This window comes from Centruroides vittatus, unplaced genomic scaffold (genome assembly GCF_030686945.1).
Source record: "Centruroides vittatus isolate TY-2023 unplaced genomic scaffold, ASM3068694v2 contig_5, whole genome shotgun sequence".
Classification (NCBI taxonomy): domain Eukaryota; kingdom Metazoa; phylum Arthropoda; class Arachnida; order Scorpiones; family Buthidae; genus Centruroides; species Centruroides vittatus.
The window spans coordinates 4,459,128-4,471,760 of NW_027122286.1; the positions used below are offsets into that span (position 1 = coordinate 4,459,128).

General features: G+C 26.7%; 1 protein-coding gene across 2 annotated transcripts in view; it reads right to left on the reverse strand.

Annotated features, from left to right (window-relative positions):
• LOC136978251 (band 7 protein AGAP004871-like) overlaps positions 1 to 12,633 on the reverse strand; it is a 74,591-nt gene that overhangs the window by 9,923 nt on the left and 52,035 nt on the right. For both annotated transcript variants that reach the window (XM_067273935.1, XM_067273936.1), the window contains exon 2: positions 3,774 to 3,877. In XM_067273935.1, coding sequence (XP_067130036.1) covers positions 3,774 to 3,877 — 104 coding nt within the window. The remainder of the gene's footprint in view (positions 1 to 3,773; positions 3,878 to 12,633) is intronic.

The window sequence follows — 12,633 nt, forward strand, 5'->3', positions numbered from 1 at the left end:
ACATAAGATCTACTTTTTATCGTAAAAATGTGTCGCGATCGACTTGTTGTCATAGGCATAGTCTAAGTGGGGAGGGGGAAGTGTGAAATACATACTATGTTTATACACTGTTTCAGTACGAAGTGCACTCACTGCTTGTGAGTCGAGTCATAACTGCATGCATACAGTTGCGTTCGGTTACAAATATAATACATTAAGTCAAGACATCGCTAGCGATCGACCAAAATTGGCTTGGCGATCGACCGGTCGATCGCGATCGACTTGTTGGCCATCCCTGATCTATAGTATATACAGTAGAACCGATTATCCGATCCCTATTAACCGAAGTGAATCCATAAATGGATAGATACACTACTTTTTTATACTGTAATGCATAAAAGAATGTTTAAAAAGATAACACGTATTACGAAATGATTTGTTTTTGTTACCATTTAGCCTATAATTTAATTTTAATATGAATAATTTATTTTTCATTGAAGTGTAACTGCAATAATACACATTATCATTATTAAGACCGTTATACTTAGGCCTATTAGATGTATAATGAGTAAAAACTGTTGTTCTTATATATGGTTAAATTTACTGGTGTGAAAAGACTTAAAAATAGGAAATAAATCGTTTATACTCGTAATTTTTATTCCGAAATGGCCATGGCTACCCTTTTTATCTGAGTTTTCGGTTATCCGAGGTAGCATCGATCCACATTACCTCGGATAATCGGCTTCCACTGTATCACATAGGCAATAATCTTCATCCATATAGAATCTTTTCAAACTTCGTAACATGTTGATGGAATATTAGAAAATGTCTATTTAACAGATAAATTTTGAAATTTTAAAAGAAAGATCATTTGTGATTTAATAACGGTTGTTTCAAAGAAGTTTAAATAAGTCAATGTAAACAAAAACAAAAGAAAAAAAACTTTAAAACTTTCAAACTTTAAAATACCTTGAAAGTATTTTAAACTCCTTTTTGATTCACCTGTATAAGCACATAAAAGATACATTATTAATTGAATATCTTGCGTAGTAAATTAGACATTCGACCAATAAACACGAGTTATTGATAAAATGCCATGTATATGTATAATGTAAAAATATATGCAAATAAAAAAAACTGTATATCCAAATAGGACAAAACATTAATTATTACCAAATATAGAATTCAAATCTTCAACAATCTGTTACACTTTATAATATATCCATAATAGATTACTTATGCATAAAATTGTATTTTTTTATCTAGTCTTGTACTTTATACAGGTGTCAGACACACATAAACATACATCAATATTTGTAATTATTAATCTTAGTATTCTGCTCGTAATCCAAAACAAACTGAGATTTTAGATGTTGTAAGATCTTAGCTTATATCAGATCCTACAATATTAAGTATAGCGTGATAAGGACTATGCATTAAATAAATTTTTATTAAAAAAGGAACCTCGTAACATGCTTGTTAGGATTTTGCAAAGCCTAAAACTATCACTGGATATCAATATTCCAATATTAATCAACTCCTATTTAATATCAAGAAAAATATTAATAAAATCTTTCACACTTCAAATTCAGCTTTTTAACATAACAATAAAATATTTAATTAGTTTTAATTTCGAACGTTGGTAATTGTCCAACAGTTTCTCAACTAAAATGCTAACGATTTTATATCGAAAATCATTGCAAAACGATTTAATTGTCTTAAACATTGGTTAAAACGTAATTCAGAATTATCTACACAAAACTACAATTACTGTATATAAATATACAGAGTAATTGTATTTTTGTAAATAAAATATAACGAGTATTATGCAATTTCGGCCTGAAAGTTATACTGCATAAACGTAGTAATATTTTATTATCTAAACATTTCATTATAAGACGGTAATTTTTGTGTTCATGTAAATTTTACATACAACATTCGGATACATATATATACAAGTATATATTTTCTAATGTTTTATTATTGTAATATATTGTTTTTAATGTATCTTGATCGAATGAATTTGTTTTTATATTTCATTTTTATTTTTGTATGTATCTATTGTTTTTGCGCGTATTGCATGCTTACTGTGCATGTACAATACAGTACAATGTTGTTTCTTGTTTTTGCTTTAATGGTCTGCTATTGAGAAACAGTTGTTTATTGTTCACTTGTATTAATTATTAGTAAATTCAATAACAGGAAAGACTTTGGAGTATGAAAATTCATTTAAAAATTCGTTATGAAGAATTGTATTTTCTTAAATATAGTTTTATCAATCTGTTCGACTGATTTATAAATGTAAGTTTATATGTATTCAGAATTTTCTTAAATCTGAATATTCTGAGGTTTACTGCTGACGATCGAAGACAAAGATCGTCAGCAGTAAAAAAAGTAAGTTATCGTTTGAAATACAACTGTTGTATCATCACAGCCTTAGTCACCAAATTCACTCTCACTTCTTGATCCTCATTACCTGTAAAATTAGATTTCGACATTATAAAAACAACAACCTTTAAAAGCAATAAAAAAAATATACGATACTTCATACTTCATACCTCAAATGCCGAGATAGTGCAAATGACTGCTATTTTGTGCCGCCGTGTGTGTAATAAATGTATAAATACGTATTTAAAATAAATACACGCATACATAAAGCAAAACATATACTAAATTAAAGGGCAATTTCATCTCGCATTTGCATAAAAATTTTAAGAAAATTTTACACTCTTGGTACCGCAAATTACTTATGTCGAAGGATTTCTGGATTATCTGATATAATATGCGTGAAAAACCCGTAAAAACTCCCTGAAATTTTAAAAACGAAAATTACCTATTTTTAAGTATATTTTATTGAAACTGTATCGAGGCAATAACACGAGATCCGGCAGATAAGCGGAAGGGATTTTGACGTTAATCGATGTTATTTATTACACCGTGCGTACTAGAAAATAGTTGACGGTAACCGTTAATCAGATTTACCTTAAGCGAAGTTAACTATACGCTAAAATATAGAGTTTTTGCGAAGACATTAAAACTGACAATACTATCCGATAGTTGACGCCATTGTATAAATAATATTTAGATGAGAGCAATGAAAAACTTTATATAATTTCATTTCAAATTTATAAAACAACAATATTCGAACTAACTTCATATAAAATTTTAATTGCGATTTATAGAGTTTATGCTTTAAACTATCCGATATTGGTGGATGTAAGTATTGATCTTCAGAATCATACATAATTAATACCGAATTAAATATAAGTTCCGAATCGAAATATTCATAATAATAATAATAATAATAATGCACCAAATAACCATGGCAATTTCTTATAAACAAAATAATTCATTAAAACAAAAATTGCAGTACATATAATTTTTTAAGTAAATAACGTAAAAAATAAATTTTGAGGCTTATTACTGATTTCTGATCGCATATTTTTAAAAAAATAATTCTTCTGAATATATATTAAAATGCAACTATTTTAAATTAAAAATTTCAGTTCAAACTTTTATAAATTAAAGGTATTCTGTATCTAGACTTAAAAAATTTCGAATACTTTTGAAACTAAATGTTGAAAAATAACCACTTCAATACTTCATTAACTACTCTTATACCGAAAAAATTTTCTTTTTCGGCTATATCCTGAAGATCTGTTTAGACAGCCGAAGTTGTTCGATTAATAAATAATTTTGCTGGTAAAAGTTTAAGAGTGGTTTAATGAAATATCGAATATCAATATCATTTCAATATTAAAAAACTAGCCTTTATACATTAGAGAAGAACTCACCTTAATGCAGAAGAGAAGTGAAAATGGAAAAGTGACAACTACTACTAAAGTAGAAAGAAGTGTGAAGATCCATCCACAGAATCCTAAACCAGAATCTGTATTCTCTGAAAATAAACAAATGATCGTTTACATAGTCTATAACTGTTGGTCTATTATTTATAGAAATTTTATCTATTATACTATTTATACTCCGATTTATCTATTATACATAGAACTTGTAGTATTTTCTATGTATTCTAGTCATCAGTCTATTACTATCTTATGTTATATATAAGTTAGTAAGCAGCAATATGCCTTATATATAGTCCTATTTCTGCGGTTCTCATTGGCATTCTCTTCCATATAGAAAGTCTTGATTGATAAGATAGATTACTGAGTTATTACAGTAAAATCCAATTATCCGAATTAATTAGGAACTTGAGCAGTCTAGATATGCGGAATATTCAGATAATTAAATTTTTCCTGAAAATAAGTCCCCCTTTTTTATTTCTATCCAAATATCCCGCTATGTATAGTCCTTCCGACATAAGGGCAGTTGAATAAATCACTTTTCAACCGATTACAGGGAGAAAATGCTTTATAAAGTGTAAATAATTGTTTATTGCTGTCTGGAAAATTCAGTACCTCTTTCACCCCTATGAATAGTTTAAATGTAGTTTAGTCTGGTTTGACAACTGCCCAACTTATGATTACGACTATACGTGTATAATAATTATGTGCAAATAAAATATTAACTGTGGAAATGTATATCTACGAATGAATTGAGTTTATTTTCTATATTTATAAAAAATTACTTTTATGTATTTACAGTACATATGTATACATGCCTATTTATTTTAACAAATTCGGAGGACAATCCGGATAATTCGCGATCCGGAGTTTAGGATTAAAAATAGTTGCATTAGGGAAGCTGTTTTCATTTCACACAATTACTACTAGAAGAAATGACGGAGCAATATTTCGGTTAACTGACTCACTGAAAATTATATTAAAGTTGAAATGAATTACTTGTTTCAATTTATCTGTTTATCATAGTTATTATTATTACAATTACTACTAGAAGAAATAAACTGTATGTTTGTTCTAAAAGCATAGGGCCAGCAAATGTGCGGTTGTAACTGAATGAAATGGAATATAATTGTGAAGTAGGATGATGATGCGAAGTGAATATCGTAGAAATTCAGTTTGTAAATATGACCAGTTTTAACAGAATTAATTTTAAACTATGTTGTAATAAGAGCAAAAACTCAAAAAGCGAATAGTTACTATTAAAAAACAGTGGTAACAAAAGGTACGAAAATTAAAATACAACGGCACAGTTAGTAACAAAAGATCTTTATCAACTTTGCTGTTGTGCAGTAAGTAATCTTAGAAACGATCGTTACACGTATTGAACCTAAAACGTTCATTATATTTTCACTGAATGAATGATATATTGATAATAGGAATAAGTTTTTTTTTTTCTTTCTTAATTTCATTCCCTTAAAAATTATCATATGTAATACGTCTTACGATCAATCTTAACTAAGAAATAAGTATCATTAACTACAGTTGCAGTATTTCTCAACGTATCTTTCATTTGCACGTCGTTCTGTGTAATTATAATGTGACTGTACTGTGTATACTGGTTTTTCTCAAAAAAAGAATAGATTCTTAGTTTAGACTATAACAATTATTATATAGAATAGTTGACAATCTTTAAATTATATATCTTACAGACTATAATCTTCGTTTACATTGAAGAATTTTTAGTACGTTTAAAACAAAATTTGCAAATTTTTAAAAAATTTCTAAAACCGAAAAAGCGAAGTAGATAGAAAAACAAATTTTCAACAACTAGTTTCGACATTTATATAGACATTATATTACCGTTGAAATGAATTACTTGCTTAAATTTATCTGTTTTTTTATAATTATTATTCATCTTCATAAAAGTTTTTATAGATTACTTTCTATTTATAAATATCGAAAATCAAACTTTAAATCTAGGTCATACCCCAACAGAATAAAAAACAATAACTGTTAAGCCTGTTTAAAAAATTTTATTTGTAACTTTAAAGAGAGTTACAGGCTATAGGTACTGTTCAAATTATATTAAACAGTTAAACTATTTAATTAAATATAACAAATAAATGGCACAAACCGTCGCACTTATAACTGTTATAACGGCAGTAATAATTACATAGCGAGTGTCGACCTGTTGCTCGACAACAGAACTTTTTTATTAATAATTTATATATAAACAGTTCTTCGATCGTTAGGATATTATTTGTCTGATCGAAATATCTCGGATTTATCGTAAAATGATTATATAATTTGGAAAAATTCCAAATATGAAATTCAATTCACTTACCATTTCTATACATGACCATCTTATGATGAAAGGACAAGTAATTTCTGTTTATATTAAATATAAATCACGTGATTGGCTGTTACCATAGTAATAAAAAAAACTATAATTTATGTGGCTTACATGATAATAGATGAAAATCGAGAGTATACAAAAATAGTATATAAATAAAGTGCGTGAGGAACTGAAAAGAACGTCGCTTTGAGCAAATAAATGGGATCGATGAACACTACTTCTACCCATAAATTCAAAAATTTAATCAATCCAATTTCATCTATAAAACGAATATTTATGTTGGAGTGAGAATTATTGATAGAATTCGTGCTGAATCTCATATATAGAATTTTTTTATTTGAATGCGTGTCATGCACGTTCTCTAAAGTTGTGACAAATTTTTTTGAATAAATTAAAAGTTGTACATAAATTTCAAGAACACCGACAATGGCTTTTATAAATTGCAACAGTTCCTAAAAGAATTCGTCTTGAATACCAACCATTTTCTAACGTTTTTGTAAGAGTTCTTGTTGAATAAATTTCGAGATGTGCAAGTGATCTTCCTAAATAAATTGCAAGAATTCCTAAAGAATTGTTTCTAAATACAATTCGATTTCTAACATTCCTGTAGGATTTTGAGAGCTCTTGCCACCTCTCTTCATAAATAAGTGCTCATACAAGATATAAGTCTTTATAAGCATTTCTTTTTCAATATGCTTGCCGTTCTAGCATTCTGTGAGTGTTCTTGTTAAATAAACTTCTAGATTTCTGAAGATGTTTTACCTAAATAAACATCAAAAATATTGAAAAATAGCTCTTAAAGTTCTAGTATTATTAACAGAGTTTTTCATGAAAAAATTTCCAAAATGCTTTTACAACAATTCTTCTTCAATGCAATTGAGACTAACAACTCTTCAAAGAACTATTCCTAAGAGCTGTTAAGAGCATTTTCTGAATGCATTTTATATCATACTCTCGAGTGCTATTGCTGAAAAGATTTAACGTTTTCATTCAATTCAATAGTTGCATATATTCTGTGTCGGGTAAAACAAATTGATTTAACATTTTCTTTAAATGATAGATTTTAAGAAATGCCATAACATTTAAAATAAAGACTCAAACTTTAATTAACCTCTTATCACTATAAAAAAAATGTTGGCTACAAACAGCAATATGAAAATTAGTTTCATACCATAATAATTTTTTATTGTAAAAGAATATTTATTGTATTTAAATTTTATTTATTTATAAATCAATCATATAATTTTGTATAATTTACAGTTAAAGGTTCTACCTCAGTTTATACTTTAATATAAATATTTAAATACATATTTTTTCTTTAACTTTCTATAAATGTAAAACTTTTAGTTTTAATCAGTTTCCTGATGAATTTCATGAATTTAAAGAGAATCACTTAATCATACTTTTTATATTTTTTAAATGTATATAAGGACTCTATGATTAAAAATATATCATAGAGTCCTTATATCTATACATACTATAAGCTTATAGTTATATATTGAATTATTTTCCATAGTATTTTCAATAGTATTAAAGTTTATAATAACACTAAAATCTAGAGAATCTATATAAAATTGTATGCAAAAGAAAGTGCATAGTCTTCATAAATTATTATTTTTTTAAAATTCAGACTAAATATAAAATATTGGAAATTTAAGTTCTTTTCAAACTGTGTGTTTTGATTTGAAGTGTAAACTCAAAGTTTCCATAGAAATATTTCTCTTCATTTACACTCGTGTCCGTGATTACTACCAAAATTTCTACATGGTTATTCCGGTTTAGAAATTTAATATTAGGGGTCGCATAGTGTGTATCCTGCGCAAGTCAAAGGAATGAAGAACTTTATAAATAGAACTTCGATCGTCCCAATTTCATATGGAGAACACTGCATCCAAGCATTTTAATTTTTGTATTGATGTCTGAATTTGTAATGATAATTTCCGGACATCCTACATAAGAAATTCATTCTTTAAAGTCCATTTTTTGTTATAAAATTTAAATTCACACATAGATGAAAACTAAAACAGAACGAGTATATTTACTATTGAAATTTAAGCAGGCTTTAAATAATTTTGTGCATAAAATTTATAAAAATTCGTATACATAATCGAAAATGTTTGTTCTGGAATATTTTAAAGTGAAACCGAACCTTTCATTAACATATATTGTATAAAATACACGAACAGAAACTCGAACTTTTACTATATTTAAATTATCTCAAAAAGTTATAGTAAAAATTGCATATAAATTGTCTGTAGTAGAAATTGCATTATTCGGAGTAATGGTGAAAAAAGATATGTATCATATTTTCATATATTCGAAAATACTAATTCAACAGAACGCTTTTTAATTTTTTCACTTTTCCACTGCATGATTAATTATAGACATTTTTGCTCTAATGATAATTCACGTTTACGCTTAATTAATAGTCATGCTATACGGAAACAGAAATAAAACAAACTCCCCAAGGATTTGATTTTCTTTCTACGAAATTCAAAAATGAGAATAACCCATGACAACTACATTTTCTTATAACATTAAATTATTTAAGATTTGCATGAAACAATAGAGCTGTATGTTGTAAAGAAGCGTTCGTTCCCCTCAAAATGATAATTTTAAAGAGAACGAACACAAAATTTATGGAAAAAAGCAAATTATGAAAGTTCTTAACGTGTGGTTTATCTTCTACAGTGAATGTATGTTCCAATGCAAAACATTACATAAAATGTTAAAATCATAGATTAAATAAACACAGTAAACGAAAATTTATTTTCACACATGATTTTGGTGTTAGCGAAACCAAAATTGACAAAGGCCATTGCATAATGGCTCAAAATTTTTGTTTATCGGTTGAACATATATTAAAGCCCGAACTCGGCACACAAAAAAAAAAGAGTTAACAGATATCAGGGTTATGTACGGTCATAAATTTCTCTTATTGAATATAATTAGGATAATTTTTGGTGTTACTACATACATATAAAAAAATTCCAGTAACGAGTTGCTTAACTTTCCCGGCAAATATTTAAAGTTCTGGTGCCGCAATCTGCAAACTCTTTCTATTATGATTTCTTATAAAATTGCCAAAAGGTTAATTTTGAGGGAAGAGACGAATTTTATACAATGTTGTAAATGCTAATAACGAGTAAAAATCTTCATTAAACCGGTCCCTCTTGAGATATGACCTCTATCTTCCCACTCTCTTGACTTTTAATCACCAAAATTCAATATCATCAATCTTCATAATACACAAGACTCCCGAAAACTTTCAGACATTTTTGGCAAAAGACAGTTATTGAGCTTCAAAATGGTGAAAAAATTGTGCCCCTACACACTAACGTCTATACATACAGAAAAAAAACTCGTGAATATTTTTGCATTTCTGGACGTTAAAAGGTGTCCCGAGTCCAAAAAATGTAAAAATCTTTGAGGGTCATTTTTTGACCGATTGCCATACTTTTCTCTGTTATGTATAACTGACGGGAAAGTAATAATAATTTGAAAATGCTACAATAAATTATATTAATACATACTAAATTTTATCACTTGTTTATTTTTTAATCGTAAATATTCATTGTAATTATATATTATTTTCTGTTACGTCTTCTGAATAATTTGATAGATTATTATAAACTAAATTTATAAATTTCTGTTTTCAATATTCGTGTTTAACTAATAACAAGTATATCGTTTGATTTATCACGTTATATTACTGTGTATTTTTTAAATACATTTTTTGCCGTGTGTAAGTAAAATAAAAGGTCATTTAACCTATACGGCACATTTAAACTGGTCACGTAAAATGTCAGATGGAGCCCTCTATGATTAAGAAGTAAGAAAGAATTGAGACATTTCTCGGAATTCATAAATTTGTCAATGTCAGATTTTTTAATACAGTTAGAACGATTCAGCAAAAATAAAAGTTTAGAGTATACAGACGTAGCTAAAAGTCATTTAACAATATTTTGAGTGCGTTTAGATTTATTTGCATGCATTTAAACAATATGTTTTACTTTTATAAAATTGAAGTCTATTACTTATAAACTTTAAATAGCACAACGTATTCAAGTAACCAACTTAGTCTTAGAAAGAGCTTTTGAGCCACCATGTTTGTGTAGAGTAGATGCAAAGTCTCTGCCTTAGTGATTGTGTTATGGTATTTTCAGTTAAGATTGTTATTAAGATTATTCCCTATCTTAATAATAAATTCAGTGGACTTTGATTTAAATTTTGTTCCTTGAAGATTAAACATAACATACGATAATTCAGTTTGGGGCATTCTGAAAGAAAATTTCCAATTTCTTATAACAGTTGAAGACCTAAAACAGCTATCTAGAACTGCTCCAATAAACTTTAAATTGTCAATATGAAAGATGATGTCCAGGAGAAAAAAAAAAATTAAAATATAGACAGTATACAAATAAATTCGAACATGCATGTGGATTTTATGGCCACTCTAGGTAATCATTTAAATAATAATATATAGAATAATTCAAATTGTTGATTAGAGCACTGAAGATCATTTTAACTTGACGTTCTTTCCATTTAAATATTAAATTTTCTCCTGTATTAAAACGAGTGTAACAAATTTGCATTAAATTGATAATTTTTAAACAAATTAACATATTTATTGACTTTCAGAATATTTTAATATTAAAATACCAATAAATTTGTCTCAATTATTTCAGTTTTCACATTGGTTTCAATTTCTTCATTCGATAAGCTCGACGTAATCAACTATTTTATTGCTTAATTACATTAAAGAATAATTTTTTTAAAACTTTACTCCCTTAAAAGTATTAACTTAAAATTCCTGTTAGGTGAATATATATATATATGAAAACTTTTATGTAATAGAGCTCAACGTAAAGTTTTGATCATATAAATTTCCAATTAGTGATAAAATACTATCAGTTTGAATAAATTTACCGAGATCTAAAATAGGAGCTTAAAATAGACAAAACACAAAATTAAAATCAGAGACGGACAGTAATAAAATTGAACTTATACATGATAAAAATACACAGGTATATATAGTGAATTTGAATATTTTATAATAACAAATTTAATTTTAAATGTTAAACATATTATAAAATTTTGGATTTCAACCCTTTGATATTTTAGATATTTCTATTTCAAATTATAAATGATATTCAATAAAACAGAATAATGTTATCGGCGTGTTCGAATTAAAATCTTAATCATTTCTTCTATTAAAATAGAAGAAGGTATCCATTTTCATCGATTTTCCATTTAATTACAAAAAATAACAATTTATAAAATTAGATAAATACAATAATAAAATTAAGAAAATTTTCTTATTTTATTAGAAAAAAATAATCAAACTCTTAATCTAAAATTGTTTTTTGTAGTTACAAATTATAAATGATAATGAAGGAGGAATTTTAAACTCTCCACCCTGCGGATACTAAGAAGGCTTTTTCGTACCCATTTCGGGTGATGAATACGGCCCTACGACAGAGCACCCATAAAAATTCCTCAGGTTCTAACTCGGGTTCGAATTTTTTTTTAAGATGCATTATTCTGCTTTCCTTCAATAAATTGGGGTTTGGTAGGAAGGAAAAAAATTAAAACAGATGAAAGAATTTTGGACTTTAAGTATCAAGAAATTTTTACAGCTACCTGGAATCAGATATTGGTCCATAAAAATAAATTAAAAGTTTAAAATTCAAATTTTATTTATTTAAATAGGGTAGTTGTATTCTTATTAGATTAATTCTATAATCCTTTATGTCAGGTATAGTATTTCCTATAGCAAACAAATATCCAAAGATTAATAATGCACAATTTATTATTGAACTAAACCTTTGGATATTTGTTTTCTATAGGAAATACTATACCTGACAAAAGATTATAGAGTTTAAAATATCAAATTTGAATTAGCTTAAGAACTTTTCTTAACATCAGCAAAACCGTAAACAATTAGTTTTTTTTATACTTTTATAAAAAAAAGAGCAACAAACTTTATAATTAAAATAATTGAAAAGAAATTTTATTAAAGTAGTTTGTTAAAAAATGTAAATGATGTTTTTAGTACATTTTTATTATACACAAAACAAAGAAATATATTTCAAATATAATTTATCTATTTTTGTTTGAACAATATTTATGTTTATTTCAATAGGATAAAAATATTCAATAATATAGGATTCAAATATTGAATTCAATTAACTGTTTTCACGGTAACGTTTCCGAATCAGAAATTATTACTATTTACAAACTGTTCTCTCTTTGTCTATATAAATGTAAATTAATCATAAAATATGCATGAATTTGCAAAAATAAATGCATAAAAGAAAAATAATTGCATAATCAATTGCTTCTAGCAATTACACAAATAATAAATATGCCAGATTTTTCAATTTGATCGTTTATAATATTACTTTCACATTACTTTCATATTTTATGAGTAAACAGAGCTATCATATTAGTTAAAAACGAAACTAAATTATTATAAATACGTAATGTAAAATT